This window comes from Bos indicus, chromosome 1 (assembly GCF_029378745.1).
Source record: "Bos indicus isolate NIAB-ARS_2022 breed Sahiwal x Tharparkar chromosome 1, NIAB-ARS_B.indTharparkar_mat_pri_1.0, whole genome shotgun sequence".
NCBI classification, from domain to species: Eukaryota; Metazoa; Chordata; class Mammalia; order Artiodactyla; family Bovidae; genus Bos; species Bos indicus.
Genome location: NC_091760.1, coordinates 67,880,235 through 67,904,892, shown reverse-complemented (window position 1 = coordinate 67,904,892; position 24,658 = coordinate 67,880,235). Strand labels below are relative to the sequence as shown.

Sequence of the window (24,658 nt, the reverse complement as noted above, 5' to 3'; positions counted from 1 at the left end):
TGCAGCATTAATTTGAATGGTCTCCACTGCTGCCTTGGAGGAAATGACAACCCACTGAAGTATTCTTGCCTGGAGAATCCCATGGACAGAGGAGCCTGGCAGGCTATAGTCCATGGGGTCACAAAGAGGTGGACACAACTGAAGTGACCAAACACACACACCACTGCTGCCTGCTCAGCTCTGTGACCCACGCCCCTCCCCCTCGCTCCTCCAGCCCCTCCTGGCTTCTCTCCAGGGCTGTGCCCCTGCAGTTGGGCAAGTGCTAGTGGGGCTGAGACCTAGCCACGCTCTGAGCATGGGCTGGCCTCTCTCAGAGGACGAGGTACCCATTTCCAGTTCTCAGACAGGTGGCCTGCTCTAACCCATCCCTCCCGCTGTCCCTGCCACCTACCTTTCCAAAGCACAGATTCAACCACATCCTTCCTCTGCTCCAAACTATCGACACATCTTCCCTTTCAGCGGAAGAAACCTCCTGACGCTACAGGTTCTTGCTGAAGTCTCCCTCATTTGGCCTCGGTCTTCCAGACTCGTCTCTTGCTGCCCACTTCTCCAGCCTCGCTAGATGATGCGAGGATGGACCACGGCCGTGTCTCAGCCTGTGCCCTTACCAGTTCAACGTTCTGGAATGCTCTTCTCCCCGATGGCTGGGAGAGCTCCTCTTCTTTCCTGAAGGCCCTATTTGAGTTCCACCTTTTACGGGAGGGTCTAGACCTCCATCCCCCGGCATCCTCTCACTTCCCTTTCCCAGGGCACCTTGGACTCTGCTTCCTGCTCATCTCCTCTTCATACTTCCTTCTCTTTTGTGGGACCATAAGCAGCAGGGGAGCTGGGACACCCCCCTGTTTATCCTTCTACGGAATGGAATGATGGATGACTCGATGGTCCTTGGTGTGACTTTTTAGCTTCTCCTGCCAGAGGCAGGTCTGGACAGTGGGCCTTGCAAGCAGGAAAGGCATGGTTGTGCAGGGAGTGTGCTGGGAGGTCAGTGTGGGTTCTGTAGGGAGTCAGCTCACACACACACTCTCCACCCCTGTGTCCCTCATCCTTCTCCCCAGAGAGGAGCAAAGGTCCCTGTAGGACTGCGGTCCTTCCTGGACCTTGGGCCTGGCCCTCTGCCCTTTTTTCTCTTTCCTTCATTCTCAGTCAGCAATTTCATCCCCTCCCACGGTTGCAGCTAATCCTCCTCCCACTATCTGAGCTGGGAAAATGAGCTCTGGAGAAGTCCCATGAAGGCGAGGCGTCCTCAAGGGGCAGCCCACGTGGGTGTGCGTACTCTTTCTCTGTCTCTCTCTCACACACACACCCACAAACATGCATTCACATGCTTCCAAGCACCATTACAGTGACCCCATAGTGAGGACCACAGGGAACTGGGGCAGCAGCAGGAAAGGAAACAGTAGAATGTCTGGCCAAGGCTTTGGGAACATGCTTTCCTCGTCACTGAGGGTCCCCCAAATAGCAGGAGTCTGCTGGTGCTGCTCTCCAACCCCCTCTTCTAGAGCACCCCACCCAGAGCCAGTGACAAGCACTTGGAGACAGGGAGAAGCACAGGCTTTCTGTCCCCCGTAGCATCCAGACCCCAGGCCCAGGTCACTGTCTCTGCCTCCTGACTGCTTGTTCCTCGGGAGACTGTCTCCTCTCCCATAGTGAAGTGTAAGCTCCACGAAAGCAGGGACCAAGTCTTCGTCCTGTGGGTGTTCCACCTCCCTCACTTCCTTTATCTGTATAGGAAACTGCATGTAATAGGCATTCAGCAGATGCCCAATGAAGTATGTATAAACGAATGCAGGGAGAGCCTGGGAAGACACTTAGGTGACTAGGTGAGTGTTTTATGTACGTGAAACATTTATACAAATGTATTTCATAGAAGGCCTGCTCTGTGCCAGACTTAGTTCTGGGAGCGTGGTGACAAGCATTCTATCCAAGGACATATTACCCTTATTTTACAGGTGACAGAACTAAGGTTTGCACCCAGGTCTGGCAGCCTCCCAAGCTCTGGGCTTTCTGTGGAACTCTGCAAGCCTCAGGAAGGTGGCATGGCCTCCACTACACACTGCCAGTGGAGAAATCCAGACCACCCAAACATATTAGAAAGAGAAATTCCTGATTGTCTTAGGCATGTGGGTTGTAGGCATGAGAAATCCAATTGTGTGGAATAGGAATGGTGCTTGGTTAATGATACCTGAGACCTGAAAAACAAGGGCTTAAATAAATAAGGAGTGAATTATTCAAAAATAATAATAACAATAGCCAACTTTTATACAGCACCTCCCTGGAGGAGGAGATGGCAACCCATTCCAGTATTCTTGCCTAGAGAATCCCATGGACAGAGGATCCTGGTGGCCTACAGTCCTTGGGGTTGCAAAGAGTCGGACGCAACTGAGCACCTATACATCTCCTAGTTTGTGGCAGGTGCTGATCTAAGCCTATTAGATAAAATAGCTCCTTAAATGTTTGCAGCGACTCTATGAGGGAGGGATTACTCTCCCCATTTTACAGACAAGAGATAGACCCCAAAGTGTGATGATCAAACATGGGAAAGAAGCCTGAAGGTAGGCACAGCAGGGCTCATTCTGTCATCAGCAGCCCAGATTCCATCTGTCTTTCTGCACTATGATCCTTACCATGTGGCTAGAGGTCACGTAAAGCTGCAAGGCTGCCCATACCTACAGGTCAGGCAGGAAGGGAGCCTCCTCAGCCACTTCCCTGCAGGCCCCATGAGACTTTTCACAGTGTCTCACTGGACCACTCAGTCTGGAAGACCAGGCAGGACCTGAGCAGGGCACACTGCCCCCACCCCACCCTTGCTGATGCACAGGCTCCTTTAGGAAGAAGGAGGGTGAGAATGGACACTGAGGAGACAATACTGAGTAGGTGACACCTGATCTGACATGACTCCAGGCAAAAACAGGGAGTTTGATTACAAGGATCTGGGAGGGGGTGGCTCGTGGAAGTAGAACACAGACCTCACTCAGAAAAGGGCTAGAACTGGGAACTGAAAGGCTGGCAGCGTCCCAGGGAGTCTCTGCTCTCTTCTGTCACTGGTCTCTGACTTCAGATCATCTCTGCTCTCAGCCCACAGGACAGGTGGGAGATGGCATTCCATGGGGCCATTAGTGTTCCAAATTCCTCTACAGTGACCAACCTGACTCTGGGCTTGGGGTAGGGAGTGTATACCCAAATGGCTGGGGAGAGCATCTGATTGGTCTTCCCTTGGTGCAGGCAGCTGTGATGGGGTGGGGATAGGGTACGTGTGAGCCTGCTGGGGGCCTATCCCTTTGATATGTGGATGGAGAGATCATTTCCAAAGATGGGGACTTCTTGGGAGTTGGGAAGTCAAGCCCCACCCCAAGTATCTAGAAAGAGCTCAGGAAGTCAGACCCTGTAACCCTCTGTGACCCAGAGGTTGACCACCTTCTCCTGTTTCACTATGGCAGCCTTTTTCACTATGGCAACCCCTGCCCTGCTGATGTCCTTGGGCTTTGGTTCATGGAGCCCTGGCTGTGTGCCCCTCCAGCACCATTCCCTGCCTCTGGGCTCCTTCTGTCCCTCTTCTGAACCCCTCTTAAGGTCTCCTGGCTTTCTTGCCAAGGGCAGAGGAGGTCCCTGAAGGTGATGGACAAATAGGCTGGGCACGGCAACACTCACCTCAACAAAGACTCTTCCCGTCTCCTCCCTAATGAGTGTTGAGGCTGCCTGTCTCTGGGCAGCTCTGGTCTGTGTGCTGCTCCCATGTCTGAAAGCTGTTCCGGCTCGCTCTCCCTTTTCCCTCCTACCTCACCTGAGCAGAGGAGACCTGGAATCCGGGTCCTGTCCTCAGTCCCTGTCCCTCCCACCCTCAGTCCTGTGCTGTGTGCCCTTCCCTGCTCCTCACACAGCAGGCGTGCTGCACTGGGGCCCAGGTGGGCACAGTGATGTCCACCAAGCAATTATTGATTCAGGAGGGACTTGGAGGACATATTTACAGGAAAACCATAATGTGAGCGGAACTTCTGCTGCAGAAATTAGGTACTTGTAGGCCTGGGGTCCAGGGGAGAGGAAGGGGCCCAGTTGCGGGCATGTGTGTGTGCTAAGTCACCTCAGCCATGTCCGACGCTTTGCGACCCTATAGACTATAGCCTGCTAGGCTCCTCTGTCCTTGGGATTCTCCAGGCAAGAATATTGGAATGGGTTGCCATTTCCTCTTCCCAACCCAGGGATGGAACCTGAGTCTCTTATGTCTCCTGCATTGGCAGGCAGGTTCTTTTCCCCTAACACTACTTGGGAAGCCCCAGGATGTCCGCCTAATTCAGGCTGGAGGAACCCAGAATCTGGCCACACAGAGGGCTAGGCTTGGGGACTCCGGGTGGCACAGAAGCCTTGGAAAGAACCATCGGACAAGGGGAGGGTTGGGAATAATGGGGGGAGAGCAGTTGTCATACTGCCTTGGATGTCCTGAGGAGCTGATAGAAGAAAAGCCCCAGCTAAAGTCCGAAAGGATGATATTTGCATATGTATTGAACATCGCCAATTAGGTGTTAATATCAACCAGGGTCCCCACAGGAAACAGATGGCACACACAAATTGGGAAATGCGAGGGCAGTTTAATAAAGGAACTGTTTACAGAGGGGTGGGAAGGGCTTGGGGAACCATATGGGAAGGCTCACTGTGCGGTACCCTGGGGCTGATAACCAGGGGTGTGGTACATCCCTAGGCCTGAAGGGAGGAAGGAGGGAGTGATGTTGAAACCTGGAGGCAGAGATGCTGTAGGAAAGGAGCTCTGACCTTCTGTGGAGGGATGCAGCAGCCCACTCTGTTGCTTCCTGTCCACCCCTGCCTCCCCTTCCCCATCTTCTGCCTGTGCCCCCTATTGACCAGAGGGAAGGACGCCCCTCATACAGTCCAGGCCCACAGCAAGGAGAAGGAAAAAGAGTAGAGGAGAAAACAGAAAGGCCTCCAGCCCAAGGACATGAGGGAATTTCCCAGGCCTCCCTGCTCCTCTTCCCTCAAGGCACCAGAATAGCTCTAATTAATGCTCACTGTCTGCCAGGCACTGTTCTATGCCTTTAAGAGGTAGTACACTCCAGCATCCATGGGGGACTGGTTCCGGACCACTCTCCCCATACCAAAACCCTCAGATGCTCAACTGCCTAATAGAAAATGGTGTACAGTATTTGCTTATAACCTATGCACATCTTCCCATACACTTTAAATCATCTCTAGATTACTAATATTATGTAAATGACATGTAAATAGTTGTAAATACAATTTAAATGCTATGTAAACAGTTGCTGGGGGCACATCAAATTCAAGTTTTGCTTTTTGGAACTTTTTGGAATTTTTTTCCAGAATATTTTCAATCCATATTGGTGAGATGCAGAACCCACAGGTGCAGCCACTTGTAACTCTCTTAACTTTTACAGATGCTGAGGGAGTTGATGTTGTTACTCTCACTCCCAATTTGTGGAAACTAAGGCAGGGAGAGGTTAAGTATTCTTTCCCAGAGTTGCACAGTTGGTAAGGAGAAGGCTGGAATTTGAACTCAGGTTGACTGGCTCTAGAGAGTTGGCCCTGCCTTTTGATCCCTCAGTCTCTTGAGCCCAGGAATCCGTGTCAAGGAAAGGAGATGCTGGCACCTGGGATAGGAGAGCAGTGCCAAACCCTTTGCAGCAGGAAGGACCCAGCTTAGCACTGAGGAATAAGTTCTGTGAACAGCTGTATGAAAAATAGCTCCAGGGAGTAAGTTGGGGCCAAATCTCCCTCCCAGAGGGTTTCTGCTCAGAGAGATGGCCAGGCTCTCCTGGGAAGGAACAGCCAGTTGAGCCTGAGATTGAGATTAAAGAGGTGCTCTGGGGGCTAATGACCTGTGAGGTGCAGGATGGGGCAGGGTAAAGGTTCATGGACTGTGTGGTCACAGGGATGCTTCCTCGAAGCCTTGCATCAATGCAGTGATAGGTTTTATCTTATTTTACACACAGGAGAAACAGGAAGAGACATCCTGCTGTAGTTTTCCAAACCTGGGGTAAGTAGAGGCAGTGAGGAGAGAAGAGAGAGGAGAGATTAGGAGTAAAAACGATCTTGAGCATCAAGGAACCCCAGGGGCCTCTCAGTGTTGGGGAGACTTGTCAGAATCACCTTAGGGATCACTCACCTACTGGTCCCAGGACTCCACCTCCAGTGGAAGTGATTCCAATTTGCTGCTATCCCAGCCGGGAATCCCTGATCTAGTTCAACCTTTCACTTCACAGATAATGAAAGTGACACCAAGGAGGCTACTTCGTGAGTTCGGGACATGTAAAGGGTGTGGAGTCAACAGGACTTGATGACACACTGCATGGACTGGGGAAGGAGAGAGGTGGGACATGATACAGAGCGTCTGAGTCAGGCTCCAGAGGAACTGTTGGGCAACTCTGTGTATTAGAAGTTTTAAGGAACCAACACTAATTTTTAAAATTTTTATTGAATCAGTTCAGTTCAGTTCACTCAGTCATGTCTGACTCTTTGCGACCCCATGAACTGCAGCACACCAGGCTTCCCTGTCCATCACCAAGTCACAGAGCTTACTCAAACTCATGTCCATTGAGTCAGTGATGCCATCCAACCATCTCATCCTCTGTCGTCCCCTTCTCCTCCTGCCCTTAGTCTTTCCTGGCATCAGGGTCTTTTCCAATGAGTCAGCTCCTCACATCAGGTGGCCAAAGTATTGGAGCGCCTGCTTCAGCATCAGTCCTTCCAATGAATATTCAGGATTGATTTCCTTTGGGATAGACCGGTTGGATATCCTTGCAGTCCAAGGGACTCTCAAGAGTCTTCTCCAACACCATAGTTCAAAAGCATCAGTTCTTTGGTGCTCAGCTTTCTTTGTGGTTCAACTCTCACATCCATACATAAATACTGGAAAAACCATATAGCTTTGACTAGATGGAGCTTTGTTGGCAAAGTAATATCTCTGCTTTTTAATATGCTGTCTAGGTTGGTCATAGTTTTCCTTCTTTGTCTTTTAATTTCATGGCTGCAGTCACCATCTGCAGTGATTTTGGAGCCCAAGAAACTAAAACTAAAGTCTGTCACTGTTTCCCCATCTATCTGCTATGAAGTAATGGGGCCAGATGCCATGATCTTAGTCTTTGAATGTTGAACTTTAAGCCAGCTTTTTTTTTAATTGAATAGATGTTATTAAGCATATTTAATATTCAATAGTGAAAATATTATATAAAAAGTATATATTGAGACACCTGGATCACCATTTTGCTACTTTTAACTGTCCTTTTTTTTTTAAATTAGTTTGGGTTTATTTTTTCCACTGTATTGTAATGCTAATATAAGCAAATATAAATATATATTCTTATTTCTACCCTCTTTTTTACACAAAGTGTAACATGTAGTATGTAACAGCATATTACACTGTTACGCACCTTGTTTTTTTCACTTAATATACCTGGAGACTCCTCCACAACAAAATCTGAAGACCAACCCCCCATTCTTTTCTGTAGCTGATACACCGTGGCTTTTTTAAGCAGTCTCCATTTGCTGGATATTTGGTTGTTACTTGTCTTTTGTCATTAAAAAAAAAAAAAGTGCCGCAAGGAATAATCTCGTGTATAAGTCACTTTGCAGGTGTACCAGTCACCTATTCTTGTTTCTTAACTAACTATGGTGAAGGAGCAGGTTTTACTTTCCCATATGCAGTCTGCTGCAGACGGATACTTGGAGAAGGCAATGGCACCCCACGCCAGTACTCTTGCCTGGAGAATCCCATGGATGGAGGAGCCTGGTAGGCTGCAGTCCATGGGGTTGCTAGGAGTCGGGCATGACTGAGCGACTTCACTTTCACTTTTCACTTTCATGCATTGGAGAAGGAAATGGCAACCCACTCCAATGTTCTTGCCTGGAGAATCCCAGGGATGGGGGAGCCTGGTGGGCTGCCGTCTATGGGGTCGCACAGAGTCAGACACGATTGAAGCGACTTAGCAGCAGCAGCAGATGGATACTTACGTAAAATTCAATCAAAGTGAATTTCTTAAGAAGTGAATTGAAAAAAAAAAAACTAGGCAAAATACAAGTCCACATATTTTGTTATTAGATCCAATAGACATAAAAATTACCCTGTCAAATTACTATAAAGGTTTTAAAAAACACTATCCAAATTCTTCATTTATCTTACCTCAGAGTGGTCACAGCTTGTGGACCACACTTCGAGTAGCACTGGTTTACTCCAGGGAATTAGGTCAAAGGGGGTCATGCCTCTGTTGTTTTGCCAGATGTTGCTAGGTCCGCTTCCATGGGGTTGTATCATTTTGTACACCATCCAGCATTGTAAGGGGTAGTGGTAAAGAACCCACCTGCCAATGCAGGAGACACAAGAGGCATGGGTTCCATCCCTGGGTCATAAAGATCCCCTGGAGGAGGGCACAGCAACCCACTCCAGTATTCTTGCCTGGAGAATCCCCATGGACAGAGGAGCCTGGTGGGCTACAGTTCATAGGGTCGCAAAGAATCAGAGACAACTATGGGCTACAGTTCATAGGGTCGCAAAGAATCAGAGACAACTGAATCGGCTTTGCATGCGTGCACGCCAGCAGCTTATGAGCACCCCTTTCCCACTACCTCCCCAAGAGTTGTCATCTCACTTGAATGTGTGCGGAATTGATATATGAGCAGCCTTACCTCAGTTCAACTTTTAATTTGAGTTGCTCTTATTATGAATGAGAGTAGTGTCATTCATATTTTAAAGCCCTATTTGAATTTAAATTCTTTGCCATTTTTCTACTGGATTGTTGTCTTTTTCCCCTGGATTCTCAGGAATTCTTTATATATTAGGGATCTTAGCCCCTTGTGTCTGCCACAAACTGCTAATCTTTTCCCTTGTTTGTCATTTGCCTTTTGATTTTGCTGGATGTTTGTTTTTTGTAGGGGGTGGGGAGGAGCTTGCAGAAGTTCGTGATTTTTATGTAGTTAAATTTGTCAATCTTTTGTTTAATAGCTTCTGGATTTTGAGTCATGGTTCTCCACTCCAAGGTTATAAAGAATTCTGCCCACATTTTCTTCTAGTATTTTTCTGCTTTTATCCTTATCTTATCTGATTTTATCCATTTAAATCTTTAATCCAGTGGAATTTTCCCTAGTTGGTGAGAGTTATGGATCTAAATTTATCTTTTTACAAATGGCTACCCACTTATCCTAACTCCATTTATTAAAATCCCTAAGATACCACCTTTATCATTAAAATAAATTTTAAACCATTTGGGATCATAATAGAAAAAGCTCTATAATTTGTCAGTTTTGTCCAGAATACCATTATGAGGGAAATTAGCTTTCAAGATATGATCTATAACTTTATATTACTGGAGCAGAGCAAACTCTTAAGTATCATAAATAAAATATAAATTTCATTTAAACAAACAAACAGATCCTGCGGGGCCACTGACAAGCACACAGGAAATCGGGAGAGGTGGGCATTGCCAAGGGAGCGCGTGGTGAGTGAGCGTTTGCATTGCAGGTCTCCGCCCAGCCTGCCTCCGGAGCCGGCACCACAGAGGGGCCCACCATGGTGTTCCCAGGACCCCTGGCTGTCACACTGCTGCTAGTGCACCTCGCCAGCTCCCAGGATGTCGCCGGTGAAGCCAGCGGTGAGCAGCAGCTGTGCTCCCTGAGGGAACACCCCATCGTGGCCTTTGCAGGTGAGAGCCACTTCCCGCTGGGTCCTTTCTTGCAGTAACTGTGTCCTGAAGGACTTAGGTGGGCCCTCTGCAGGGTCTCTCTGGATGTTGGAAGTCATTTTCTGTAGGGTACGAAGACTCTTCCTCTGGGGGTAGGTGTAAGAGGAATGGGTAGCAGTGGGCTGGAGGATCTGATTTTGTCTGCAGACAATTCCTTCAACTCTTTCTCCATGTTTCCCTGGGGTCCTTCCCTAGAATTCCATTGCTAGAGAATGAGGTTGTGGCTGCCCAGGGTGGGGTGGCCTGGGGTTGGTGGGTCATCTCAGCTGTAGCTCTTCTGGCAGCATGAGCTCTGCTTCTTGGTTTCCCTGGGGAAGAATGAGGGTGACTCACACATGAGGGAATGCCTGGAGATCTCTGGAAAGCTTCCTTCTGCTCGTGAGAGTGTCCTGTTAAAGTCTTTCCCAAGCTGGGGTTTGTGAATCACTGGACATATTCTGAGGGGTCCATAAGTTCTCAATAAGAGTTTCTAAAATGATATATATTTGATGATAATCTAAAAATAAAACACAAATACCAGAGCATCTTGCATGTTCTCCCTCGACCTGTTAGCCAATTTGGGGGTCACTAGGGGTGTTAGGATCCATCACCTATGTGGCAGCTCACATGAGGATCAGCAGATGTGGTCTCAGTAGTCCCCAGGTTCTTAAGCTTGATAAACTATCTGCTTTTTCCTCTTCACAATAACCCTGGCAGCACAGCAGGGCAAGGACTCATCTCTGTTTACAAAAAGGCGGGCTGAGGTGTAGACGGTTAGAGGGATTTGTCAGACCTGGGTCTCAGTGTTGGCCTCCTGACTCCCATCCGGGGCTCTTCGCACTTCCCGGGGCAGAGGGCAGGTACTCCAAACTCAGGTGCCCTGGCAGCCTGTCCGGTGAGATTCCACACAGCCAGCTTAGAGGGGCAAGATAGAAACCAGAGTGGAGAAATGAATCCATGAGACTGAGGCAGGCATGGGATCTGGGGAGTGGGGAAGGCAGTATGGATAGGAGCTGGGGCAGCAAGGTGGGGAGGCTGGGGGCCTTTCAGATGTGCGGGATTCCCAGCTGTGGACTGGCTCCCGCTCAGGGAGGAGAGTTTCCAGCCGTCTTCTCTGTGCTGTCTTGTTGGAGCTCGGATCCGAGGCTTTGAAGGCTTAAGTGGATTAAAGTAAATTAGCAGTGTCCCTAAACCTACAAAACACACGCACACCCTCAGACTTCTGATGGCTCCTGGCATGCTGGTGGCTGCTGCTGATGGGAAGGACCGAGGAGCAGGATTCTGAGGCTGGCCTTGTCATATGAGGACCCCCTTGTGGCAGCTCCTAATGAACACTTTCTTCTCAGGGGCTTTGCTGGGGCATGGTTGGATCTGGGAGCAGAGACAGTGGAAGGAGAGCAGGGGAATCCCTGTTGCTCAGCCAGGCTGGTCTGTATTGGTACAAACTGGGTGTGATGGGACGAGGGTGGAGAGATGTAAAGACGTGTTCCTTAAAAACTTGGCTTCCTTGGCACCAGTTCTGATCTTCAGCTGTAAAGTACTTGAATGAAACTGACTTCCCACCCCACATCCTTTCAGAAGGAATGAATGAGGTTAGAGTTGACACAGACAGTTGACATGAAGTGACAGGAATTCCCTGAGTCCCAGGAGAGGGGAGGTGGTCTGTCATCCTAGACTGACAGCCCCAGAGAGTGGAGTCATCTTTGTTTTCCCTCCTCAGGCCTTCTGGTCTCCCTGAAATTCAACCCTTCCCCTTTTCTGACAACTTTGAGTTTTCCTGTCTATTCACCAAATTTTTCTCCAAACCTAGACCCAATACCTGACTCTAGGCACGGTGCTGGACTTTGTGGGGCCTCAGAGGTGTTTCCTTTGAGTACTCCTGTTTCTTGTTCCTTAAATGTCACTCCCTCTGGTCCCCAGCGCAGTTCGTCCTGGGCCAGGGCTGGTCCTCTTGTCCACCGCCGCCCCATCCTTTAGTTCTGCAGGGCACACACTAGGGACTGCATTCATATTAGGTGACTCTGTGCTGGGTGATGCTGTATTCCAGTTGCCAAATCCAGCCCAGCACCAAGCCCCAGCTTCCGGGACCCCCTCTGATGTTACACTTTACTTCTGACTGATCAGTAAGCTTCTAACCCTGTAGCTCTGAGTTTCCCTCTGCCCTGACACCTGGCTGATCTGTGAATAACCCCTAAATACCCCCAGAGGAGCTGCCACTTACAGAATCTGACAGCCGTGTTTCTGTTTCGTAAGGATGAATTTTCTCCTATTGGTTTCTTTTCAGGGGCTCCACCTGTGTTGCTCTCTGGCCTGCATGTTATTCCTTTCACCGCAGCTTGGCCTTTCTAGGTGGCAGGGAGAAGCCACTATGGGGTTAACACTAACAGTGGTTAATCCACAAAGTGGGTAATTGATTTGACTATAATTAAAATCACAGGCGCATCATGGAGAATGTCATTTTTCTCTTAAAGTTGCCATCCAAAGCCTTCACTGCACACGGTGCTCAGAACGTGCTTGGGGTTTTAACGACAGCTTTCCCTCTGGTCCTCTTTGCCTGTTTAATAAGAGGAAGCTGGCTCCCTTCCCAAGACGGCTCCCCCAGGATCACCACGCTGAGCCCGTTGCATCTCCTCCCTCGCCCCTTCCCTCTTGCCCTTGTCAGTCACTTTGGGGTAAGGAAGAGGGTCAGAAACGGAAAGGGACCACCCCTCCTCCACCCCACCTCCCACTGTCATCCTGGCTCCTGCCCCGGTTCCTCTTCCTCTCCCCTCACCTCAAGAAAGGGCTGTAATGAAGGCTGAGCTGAGCCATCTCCAGATGGAGTTTCTCCTGGTTTGCTGCAGACCAGTCAGGCCACCTCTTCCTCTGTTCAGCATCTGAAACATCCCTGTCAGAAGGGAAGAAGGGGATTAAAGTGTGACTTGTTGCTCTTATTGGAGAGCACCCAGTATGCTGGGGACAGGCAAACCCTTCACACACACACACACCACCCAGAAAACAGATGAGCACATTCAGAGTGACAAAAACATACAATGTGAAGGGAACTGGAAGCGTAGAGAGAACATAGAACAAAATAAGATCAGGGTGGAGAGGTTATAATCCAGGAAGGCTTCCTGGAGGAGGAGGACCTTTGGCTTAGTCTCTAAGGTACTATGATATCCTATCCGGATTTTTGAGAGTGGCCCTGAGATCAACTAAAAACCCTAGTTGTCTCCAGATCCACTCCCCATACTAAGATCGCCCAAATGCCATTGCAACTTCATGATGGCTTGTGCCAGTCTATAGCCACATGCTGAGGGCAGAGGCAGACACAAAGGGTCTGCTTCATTTTGCTGCAGAATTTCTTTCTTCTCCTTTTTTTTTTTTTTAATGGTGCATATCTCAGTTTTCTGAAAAACATCCAACTTGCAAAACCTTCAGTTCTCCGGGGAGCGATTAAGTGTTTGCCTGTCATGCAGAAATGAAGGGCTGCTTTTACTCTGTAGTTGGAGGGATAATGAGCAATGATTTATTTCCCTTGGATTGCACACACACAGGCACACACACACACACACACCCTGCCCTCTCCCCTGGGCCTTCTGGGAGCCAGTTACTAATGCACTGAGAGGAAGAAAGCTCAGGGCCTCCTCACATTTCCCCATCATCTTTACCCTACCAGTATGAAAGTTCCTCTGCTCATAGCACAGCACTCTCTCTTCACCAGTCAGTTCCCTCGCATCCATGAGGAAGAGGCTGAAAGAAAGCTGTGAAGGGGCTGTGAGCCCGGATGGGGGAAGTGAGCTTCCATTTTGAGGGAAAGTTATCTGGGCACTGTTCCCAGATGTACCCTCCCATGACCACTGCCCCATCCATCCAGAGGGCTGCAAGGTCTCCTCTGCCCACCCAATCCTCATGAGAGACTTTGACCTTGGCTGGGATGATCCTCCTTGGAGACAGAGATGGGCACTGTCCACCCATCCTCCCTTTCTTCTACCTCTGTGGAGTCTTGTTTGAAAACCCGAGTCTTCTTGTATAAGAGACAGTTGACAATTATTCATACATTTAATCAATTACTTCTGGGTGCTAGGCAGAGGCTAGAGATCCCAGAAGCAAGATCTTCCTTGTCCCCCGGGGCAAACTACCAGATTAGACACCAGTGAGATAGGGGCTTTGATGGCAGTCAAGTAGAGGTCTATGGGAGCCTATCACCTTGTGTGGGGGAGTCAGAGAAAGCTTCTTGGAGGAGGTGGGGTGAGGATGGGGACACATAGGAGCTGTTGCACTGAGGGAGAATAGAATTGCAAAGGTTCTCAAGCTCTGGTGGGATAGATCTGGAGATGTGCACTGGTTGAGTGTGGCTGGGGTAGAGGGTTTGAGAAGGAATGTATAAGCTGAAGCGTCATTCTTTCAGTGCATCACTAGATAACTAATGCGCTGGGCATTCCTTCTACTTGGGAGGACAGTGGGGCTGGAAACCAAAGGCCTTCACAGGAGTTGTGACTGCCTGGAGGAAACTGGGCACTATTAAAGGGTTGTAAGCCGGGGAGTGACACAGCTAGAGTTGCGTATTAGAAAGATGGCTTGGTTGCCTTGTGGGAAATGGGCTGGAGGGGCAGGAGTAGAAGCTGTGCCGCTTAGGATGCTGTTGACAAGAGATAACGGTAGCTTGCCGGGGGGATAGGGTGCAGGGGCGAGATGGCTGGATTTCAGAGGATAGGACTTGCCAGTGTGTTTGGTGCGGCTGGTGAGGGTCTTGAGGAGTCAAGGATGGTTACAGGTTTCCTTTGTGCAGCTAGGGGATGGGTGGAGCCCTTCTTTGAGCGAGGGAGCAAAGCAGGAGCAGTGACAACACCCCCACTCCCTGTCCCCTAGCTGTCTGCTCTCAGAGGTGGGCAGGTGGAGCCCAGATCTCCGAGGTGCCCCCTACTTCACTGCAGCCCTTCCGTTCTTGGGTCCAATGCTGGCACAGTTGGGAGCCCCTAGTCCAACAGTAACTGAACAACTGCCTCTCCCTCCCCCAGATCTGAAGCCATGGGTCTCTAACTTCACTTACCCTGGAGCCCAAGATTTCTCCCAGCTCGCTCTGGATCCTTCCAGAAACCAGCTCATCGTGGGAGCCAGGTAATGAGGTACAGGAGAGTTGGGGCCAGGACTGGGGGATGGATTCTAAGCACATTGAGCAGAGGGAATATTATTTGGGATGACCTTCTGTGGGCAACCCCTCATCCTGGGTCCCTGTTCCTCTCTACCAGACACTCTCTCTGTGCCTGAATGCCTGTCCCCCAGCAAAGGAAGCATTGGAGGGGAGTGGCAAGGAGGTAATCGCCACATCTCAGCAAGCCACATTCCCCAGGGTGTGGCCGTTATTAAGGGCAGGAATGCATGCTGTCAACCTCCTAGCCTGCATCCCAGCCATCATGCCAGAACCTACCAAGCTGGTGTCCTCCCTGGGAGCTCCACGCAGAGAAGGTGCCCCCTGCTGGCCGGCTGGCTGCCTGCACCTGGGCCATGGGCCGTGGGCCGTGTGCTTTTGTGAAGGACCTCCCGCTTGCCGTATCAGTTACCCCCAAGACCCAGGTCCAGTATTTGGGATAATATATTCTTGAAGGACTTATGGAAACTTTGCAGAGTAAATTAGGAGGAGAGAAATCTCACAAAATCGTAGACCACCAGCTCTGGTTGGGAAGGGAGCTTAGAGATGGTCTGTTCCAATAGGACCAGCAGTAGCACCACTGGGGAACTTGTTAGAGCGCAAATTCTCGGACCCTACCTGATGAACCGGAAACTCTGAAGGTGGGGCCCAGCGGCCTGTGTGTTAGCACGCCCTCCCGCTGAGCCTGGTGCACACTGAGGTTTGAGAATCACTGGCCTAATCCAGTTGCCCTCAGTTTAAAGAAGAGGAAGCAGAGGCCCAAGACGGGAAGGTGACCTTCCTGAGATCACATAGCAAGATAACAACAGAGTCTGGGGTTAAAATCCAGGCCCCCTAGAACCTCAGGGTTTGAGGTTTTCTGCCAAACTACGTTACCATCTCCAGCTGCACTGGTGTTTCTCAGAAGCCCTCTGCCCTGGGAGTTCTGATTGAGCAGGTCTGGGCCAGGGGAGGACGGCCAAGGGGTTGGGCACCTCCAGGCTGCACTCTGTAGCTGACCAGCCTTGACTTCGGGGCTCTCCTGAGCGGCCCCACCCCTTCATTTGCCATGTGTAAAGGAGGACAGAGCTCTGGACCAGATGAGCTGTGTTCTTGTCCTGGGTGACCTTGACCTGTGAGCCTCAGTTTCCTCATCTGTAAAGTCTGGGTTACAGTGTCTGGTCTGCCAACATGACAGGGCTATTAAGAAGCTAGGGTTTGTAAAGCAATTTTCCTTCAATTAGAAATAAATTAATTAAAAAAAAAAGAAGCTAGGGTTGAATGCATTTTATTGTTTTATTTTGAAATTATTATTTTGTATCAGATATGTGTTACGATATAACATTTAGAAGGTACAAAAGGGAAAAGCAGAGCCGCCCCCTGCCAGTATACTAGGTAGGACCCCTGACTGGAGGCATGCCGTGTGTGAGTTTATGTGTCCTCTCTGAGGTAGTCTCTACATGTACAAGTATCTAAGAGTGTGGACCTTATTTTCCTAGCAAACAGAGTCAGTGTTTTGCTTTTTATTTGAGGATAATGGTAGATTTGGGCTTCCCACGTGGCTCAGCAGTAAAGAATCCACCTGCAATGCAGGAGCCTCAGTAGACGCAGGTTTGATCCCTGAGTCAAGAAGATTCCCTGGAGGAGGGAATGGCAACCCACTCCAGTATGCTTGCCTGGAGAATCCCAGGAACAGCAGAACCTGGAGGGCTACAGTTCATGGGGTCTCAAAGAACCGGACACGACTAAAGCAACTTAGCGTGCACGCAATGGTAGATTTACTTGCAGTTCTAAGAAGTAATACAGAGAGATCCCATCCTTATACCCTTCACCCAGTTTTCCCCAGTGGTAACAGTTTGCCTGCCCACAGTACAGCACTGCAGTCAGGAAGCTGGCATTAATGCCATTTCCCCACCTGATTCAGGGTGCACCAGTTTTACATGTAGCTTTTAGAATCCTGATGCCTTTGAAATAAGTGAAACAGAGAAGGACAAACACTGAATGTTATCATTTATATTTGCAATATAAAAAATAAAGTGAATGAATATAGGAAAACAGAAACAGACTCATAGAGAACAAACTAGTGGCTACCAGTGAGGAGAGGGAAAAAGGCAGGGGTGGTGGTGGCGAGATAGGAGTAGGGGATTAAGAGAAACTACCATGTATAGAATAAATAGGCTACAAGGATATATTGTACAGTGCAGGGAAATAAAGCCAATATTTTAAATGGTATATAATCCATAAAAATACTGAATCACTAAGTCGTACCCCTGAAACTACTATATTGTAAATCAACTAGACCTTAAATAAACAAATAAATAAATAAATCCTGATGCCTTTGCTCTGAACCTTGTGGAAGCATTTTGAAAATGGCCATTCATTCATGTGGTAAAATATCTAAGTGAAAGTGTTAGTCATTCGGTCCTGTCTGACTCTTTGCAACCCCATGCACTATAGCCCACCAGGCTTTTCTGTCTATGGGATTCTCCAGGCATGAATCCTGGAGTGGGTTGCCATGCCCTTCTCCAGGGGATCTTCCCGACCCAGGGATCGAACCCAGGTCTCCTGCACTGCAGGCAGATTCTTTACCATCTGAGCCACCAGGGAAGCCTGTAAGATATGTGAAACATGTAATAAATCATTTAATCTTCACAATAACTAACCCCAGGCAGTAGGTCCTGTGATGATCCCCACTGCATGGACCAGAAAGCTGGGAGGGTTACGTCTCCTGCTTGTGCTCACACTGTCCTCCCTGGTCCGCTCCTCCCCACTTACCTTGGCCTGGTTATGCCTGCAGAGAACCCTTTTTCTAGGATCATCCTTCCTTCCTCCTTCTCTTCTGCCTGACAGTTTCCCACTTCTCTGTGGGACACCCTGGGCCTCTGGAATTCAGGGTAGGGAAATTTTTTATTCATTTATACCCCACCTTGTTCCATAAAGGGTTTAGGGTGGTCAGGCTATAGAGATTTCTCTGTTCTCATCTCCCAGAAGAGCAAACTTCAAGTTGTGATGAATGATTTTTGATGGGATAAAAATGAATAAAGTGATGCAGTGTTTCCCTTAATTTTTTAAAGCTGTGAGCAGATGCCTGTGTTACCTGAGCAGACGGCTGGGGCAGAGCCGTAAGCTGGAGCCCATCTGTCCCCAGCCTGGGCGGGTGGGTGCAGGCAGGGGGCCTGGGGAGGGATGTCGGAGGCCTGAAGCCAAGGTCCCCTGGCCAGGCCCACCAGGACAGCAAAGCAGCCGAGTGGGTCCTGGGCTTGGAGCCAGAGGTGTCTCCTTCAGGCCCCTGGATCCATTCAGCAGGGGCCCCTCCCTCTGTTTCTGGCCCACTCCACAACCTTTCCTCTCATTTCTCAGCACAGCTTAGGTAGGCCAAAACTTTCTAAAGCAGTTATTCCAAAAACTTCAGGAACCAAAAGAGGAACAGCCAAAAGAAGATATAAGAAGGAAAGAAAATTCTTAGGGAAAACCAAAACTTTACATCTGTTTGACATTAATAAAGCCTTTTAACATGCATCACGCCATTCCTCTTTCCATGGGTCTTATGAAATAAGGAAGACAGGCGTCAGTGTCTCCACTTTACAGATGCGGACACTGAGGCCCTCAGGAGGCCCCCAGCAAGTGGAATTCTCCCTGTCTCTGCAGCAGGGTCTACTCTGTGAGCCCGTATTCACTTCCATGCGGTTCTCTGGCCTGGGGGTCCTGCCACCCTCCAGGTCCACTCACCGTGCCTGTGGGCCTACAGGGGCACATGAGTCTGGGTTTCTATCCCACCTCTTCCACATACTGTCTCTCTGACTTGGACCATTTACCCCAGATGTTTCCTCACCTGTAACATGGCATTTTCTCTCTGCTCCCTGGATGGCTGTGCAGATTAAATGAGCTAATGAAGGTAAAGCTCTCCCTGGGGTTGGCCCACCATCAGCCCTCTGCAGTTGGCACCCAGTCCCGACACCCAGTCCTGGCACTCTGTCCTGGCACCCAGTCCTGGCACCCGGAGGCAGGAGCCAAAAAGTCGCTTCCTGGGGACCTGCCTGTAGAGCCAGCCTGACTTACGACCTCTGTTTCTGTTTTCACAGGAACTACCTCTTCAGACTCAGCCTTGCCAATGTCTCCCTCCTTCAGGTACATTTGCTTCCCTTCCCTGTAATTTCCCTGGTGTTTAGGGGCTGGGGCCAGGGCAGCACAAGGAGCGAGATTCAGAATTCAGCCCCTAGGGTTGAAAACAGGAACGCTGTGCTCCTGTCAGCGGCTGTGGACTCACCCTAGCTATCGGGATGACAGCTGGGAAGGTATTTGGGAGTGGGGGTCGCGGCCATGTAAACACAGGGGCACACACAGGGCTCCTGCATTGTGAGAACAGGAGCTGAAGGCTCCTGTTTGCCTGGACTGAGGGGCTCCAGGCTGCAGGACTTCCACTAGAAGCAGTTCAGTACTGGGCAAACTGGAAGGGCTGGTCATTCTAAGTGCAGAGCCTAAATCCACAGGAAGGTCTCTGCATTTGGGCCTTGAGGGAAAGGGTGTCCCTGGTTGCTTTCTTAGCTTGGCCTGAGTGATCCCATTCTAGCTTAGCATTTTCACTGAGCTGTGATTGATTTATTATCTGCTGCCAAGAAGGACTCCCCAAGCATAATTCCTTAAGTGCTTTGGGAGGCATTTTAATGGGACTCCTTGATCCAGAACATTTATCCCAGATTGAGAAACAGATGCCAAATCGTCTCTGCAGAGGCTGAACATTCTAGAGAAAGGAAGGCCGTCTCTGCATCTGAGAGGCTCAGTTCCTGTGTCCAGGGGAGGCTTGCTGGTCTCCAGTGATGGGGCGTTCACTGAGTGCTTACTGTGTATCACAAGTGAGCTGGAGGCAGAGGGGCTATAGACACACTGATCTCCGGCCTCTAGGGCTCACGGTACAGCCAGAAAAAAGTATGATGAGATACACAAAATCTAATTAGAGAATGGTTGTTAGTATATGGGGCTATTTAGTGTAGGGTTTCACTACAAAGGGAAGTTGGAGAAGGGGAGAACTCCTTGGTGAGCTAGTGTGATATTCTGGTCTAGTTTCTTCTAGAAACTGTTCTAGACCTCCAGGGCCACTGCAGCTGGTAGCCACAGAGGAGGCATAAAGGAGCAAAAAGAAAAAGACATGTGAACTTCAGAAGGGAAAGTCCAGGAAGAACTAGAGAAAATGGAAAAGAAATGCCATTTATCTATTTATAATAAACATGAGTAAATATATAGTAAACATTTACTGAAAAGCTACTAAAAACTGGGTCCAGTCCTAGTATCTGAGATCCAAAGGTGAATCACCCTCAGTCCTTGCCTCAAGGAGCAAGCACATAAATTATAAATGATTTCCTTTACTGGATGGGATATGTTCCTGGGGCCTGGGCTGGAGCAAGGTAGAGTAAATTCCCAGAGGCAACATCCCATGGCCTGCCTGCTTGGTTGGTCAAAGGAGCCCATCCAGAGCCTAGGTTCCAAGTGGCTTTCATGAAAACTGAAGCCAAGATGCCAAGCCCCACAGGCCAGGGTCTAGGGGAAGCCAGTGCAGAGATTGTCCAAAGTGGGTGGGAGGAAGTAGATCCAGGGGTCCTTCCCTGAGCCCAGGCAGTTGTCTTTTTATTAAGCTCCCATGGTCTGCAAATGAAGGTCTTCTGGGAGCCAAGTGAGGAAAGGGAAACAGATGCACAGAAATAATGACAGCGCTGTGGGAGGCATGTAGGAAGGGGGGCATGCTGGCTGCAGTGGTGGCCGAGGCACAAGGAGACACAGAGATGTGAAGTAGCATGAAGCACAGAGTGGGGCAGTATGGGAGGATCACAGGGTGGGCATTGATAACGATGGGAGATGAGGCCCAGGATGAGAGAGGCTGCACCACAGAGGGTCTTCAGAGGGATCCATATTTTATTTTGAAGGTATAAAGGTTTAAGCAGAAAAGTGATATGATTATGTTTAGTGTTCCAATCACCTGGTCCCGTGCAGAGAATGGATTAGTGGAGGAGCTAGTTAGGAGAAACTGCAGTAAGGTGATTGATGGGGAGAACTCAATTAAGGCCGCAGAGTGGGGATGGAGAGAAGACAGGAATTGATCTTCAGGTGGCAGACGCCTACAGAGTCACAGCATCACACAGCTCCAAAGAGGACTGGGCACATTGTCTTCTGTGTGAAGGTGACCCCTAGAGGTGGAAAGGAGACAACCCTGGAGGGTTTAGTGGAGGCTTGGACCACAGTGGTGCCATTTGCCTTCTGGTTACAGAGCTGAGTAGCATAAACCAGGAGTTGACTGGAGCTAGCCTGGCTCTAGACACTGGTTTTCTCTTGGGTGCCCACTAGAATCACTGGGGGAGCTTTAAAAAAGCACTGATGCCTGGATCCTATCCTCAGAGATTCTGTTCTAGGGTGTGGCTGGGCACTGGGATTTTTAAAGGCTCCCAGATGATTCCTATGTGCAGCCAGATTTAGGAAGCACTGCTCTAGGATGTTAAGAAGGCCCTTGTCTTAGGCAGCATAGATGTTGCCCAACTGGTTTGGGTTCCCCAGGTGTCCTTGACAGCTGACCCACAGGTGCTGGGTACCCTACCTTACCAGATGTTAGGACTGTCTAGCTTGATGCTGAGGCCTGATGTTTGGTTCATTCAGCTCTGAGTGGATCTGGTCTCACCATGGAGATATCTTCTTCCAGCTCCATCACTCATGCTTGAGGCAGGGACTGCACCTCAGGGGCTTTTCTGAAGGGTCCTGCACACCAGCCACAAGTGCACCAGGAACTGGTTTTATCACCTTCCCAGGGTGTATCTTAGGGGACTGAATCCAGGAGTTCAGATTGGATTCTTTGTAATAGGACCTAGGAGATAAATAAATGCATTTCATGTTCACATCCTCACCTCTCCACCATAGGGGGACCCACCTGGCCACAAAGAGGAGGGAACAACAGAGAAGTTGGAGGGGGCCGTCCAGCATCACCTTGACCAGGCTGGAGGTAGACCACAGCCTCTGGTCTCCTTGTTTGTCCTCTGATGAGAAAGCCCTGCCTTTTGACCGTAAAAGCTGGACTTCACTGAGTACCCCTCCACTGCCCTACCTGGGGCTTTGGGTCCCTTTTTATACGTTTTCAGCATCTGCTATCACAAGTGGCTCACAGCAACTAAGGGCCAAAAAGCTCCTCCACTTCCGTGACAGGACAAGGCTGGGCCAAGGCCTCCCCGCTCCCCAGTCCAGCTTCTTAGACTGTCTTTGCTGCCTGGGGTATGCTCAAGGTTGTAACTCTCCTTTATAGCCAACTGCTCCTCCCACGTGGCCCCAGGATATGATTTAACCAAACTTAAATGCAGTGTTTTATTGATAGTTTAAATAATTAACATCCCTTAAAGAAAAATCTAAATGCAAACTGTTTATGCAAACTAGTGTCCATTAAAAGGACTTCTAAGTACCTAACCCCTATTAAACAATTTGTGTAACCTACTGTTCCTCAAAAAAATAGAAAAACTCAGCTTCCTTCCCAGTTCAAGCAGCGTGGTTGAAGAGATGCAGGTAGCAGCAGAGACGGGAGGGTGTGTGCGTGCAGCGTGGACGTGTGTGCATGTGCATATGTGTGTGTGCACTCCTGTGCTTGCAGAGGGGGAGGAGAAATCAAATCAGCTCACCAGTGATTGTTATCTTTCAGTGTAACTTAATAAGCTGGCTGTGGGAAAGAAAAGGTGGCTAGTAGTCAACAGTGTCAGGGGGCTGCTGAGTGGTAAGCTTATTTGGATTTGTCAATCAGGAGATCATGAGCCACCTGTGCCAGAGCAGTTCCAGGGGATGACGTGGCTGGAGGCCTAATTGCCATGGATTTATGGTCTTGGGCTGCCACATGTCCTGCAAGTGCAGAAATGAGGACTGTGACGTACATAAGCATCAGGACGCATATGGGGCTTTGTTTGTGCCTGGGCAGATGGCGAGGCTGATTCTGAGCTCTTTTCTAGTTATCTGCACATTGTCCAAACTAGGCTGGCAGCTCCAGAGTTGTTTGAAATCTAAACTCTGCTGAGTGGTGGACTTAATGCTCAGACGTTTTCATGTTCAGCCATTGTCTCTGGTGTTCAGGGGAGTTGTTGAATCTATAAGGAGATTATCCAGTTCCTGGCTCTCTTGACTGCTTTCTCCCATAGCAGAAAACTGTGCAGTTTCTCTTTACTAGGGATTGCTATCCTGGAATTCCTAGTTTAAAGCATTCTGTGTAGTCGATTGATTATACACATCTTATTTCCCTCCTTCACAAAATTCCACTAAAAGGACAATGAGAAATTTTAAAAGATACAGATCTGCGATAACAGAGAGAACAAAAGAGATGTCAGCAGAGAAAAGATTAAATGCATTCTGGGGAGGTGGAAAGTGGATGGAGCAAATCATAACTGATGTAGTGGAGCAGAACAGTTTACAAAGGGAGATATAGCAGAGAAGTAAGACGACTCCCCAGAAGGCCTCAGAAATTGGGCTGTTGGGTATTGCAGAATGTGAGGATGAGATATAAGTCTAAAAGGGGCCATGGTTGAAATTATCTAAATTGAGAAGCTGGAACCCAGATCTCCTGTCCCATCCCACACAGTAATCCCTTCCTCCATTTTACCCCTCCCCAAGAAAGGAACCCTGGAGAAGGAAAAGGCTACCCACTCCAGTATTCTGGCCTGGAGAATTCCATGGACTGTATAGTCATTGGGGTCGCAAAGAGTCGAACACGACTGAGCGACTTTCACTTCACTTCACTTCAAGAAAGGAAAACTAAGACTCTTTCTTTAAAGGCCCAACTAGTGAGTCTTCAAATCTGGAGACTCCAGGAAAGGGGAAATCTCACCACTGGGGTATGGGACTACAACAATATTTCTCCTTTTTCTATTTTTGTGCAGTTTATTTATCAAAGAAACCTGGTCATTTGTCCTATAGAGTTTCCCACAGTCTGGATTTTGCTGACTGTAGTCCAAGTGGTTCCTCTGTTCCCTGTACCATCTGTAGGTTGATTCTCAGATGTGAAGACTTTATTCAATTTAGATTCTGGCAAGATTACTTCAGAGATGTTAGCATGTATTTTTTTAGGAGGTGCATAGTATCTGATTTTCTCTGTATTTTTTTTTAATGTTAGCAGTCATTGATGATTTTTACCTAGATCTATTAATTCTTTAGGTTACAATGCATTAGCCAGACTACTTTTACAAGGAAAAACTTCTTATCTACTGTTTGATTACCTGATGAAACAGTTGTACAGAAAGACAAGGTAAATGTTTGATACTTTGTCTTTATTCACCAGTTTTCAAATAATGAACAGGCTTTGTAGCATCTGTCAATGATGATTAGTGAATTTTATATTTTATTACTGCTTTTACTACAGACTCATGGCTTTAAACATTGTGGATGTTTCAACCTATTGCAGTTGTCTCTCATGACTATCCCATCTTTTGCCAGTAAGGAGCCTCTTCAAGTTGACTCCTATGACACTATGACCCTGGTGGTTTTTTATTGCTTTCTATTGGTATGAAGTGATATTCTAGGCTCACCTTGTACATTTCCTGCCCTAGATCTGGAATTAGCTGTTTCTCCAAGACAACTTGATTCCTTTCAGTGGGAAATGGTTAGTGATTTATTTTTAAACATAAACAGCCAAAACTCACCAGACATTTGAGGAAGGCCTCTAAAGTCAAGGAGAAAGATAAAAACAAACAAGCAAACAGAATGAAGGAAGCTGTAAGAACAGGGATAATTCAAGACATACAAGAAAACACTTTTGAAATTAATTTTAAAAACTAGTTTTCTGGGATATAAAATTATTTTGTTTATAAAACAAACAAAAAATGAAAATTTAAAGAGTGGGCAAATAAAAATTGAATCGAAGGAT

At 48.5% G+C, this 24,658-nt stretch overlaps 1 protein-coding gene across 2 annotated transcripts in view; it reads left to right on the top strand.

Annotated features, from left to right (window-relative positions):
- Positions 1 to 24,658, top strand: part of SEMA5B (semaphorin 5B) — a 124,061-nt gene that overhangs the window by 75,925 nt on the left and 23,478 nt on the right. The window contains exons 2-4 of one of the 2 annotated variants that reach the window (XM_019956632.2): positions 9,479 to 9,659; positions 14,678 to 14,777; positions 18,870 to 18,915. In XM_019956632.2, coding sequence (XP_019812191.2) covers positions 9,527 to 9,659; positions 14,678 to 14,777; positions 18,870 to 18,915 — 279 coding nt within the window. In that variant the 5' untranslated portion in view covers positions 9,479 to 9,526. Of the gene's footprint in view, positions 1 to 9,478; positions 9,660 to 14,674; positions 14,786 to 18,869; positions 18,916 to 24,658 lie in introns of those variants that run through there. The other variant, XM_070788702.1, reaches the window with a different exon arrangement.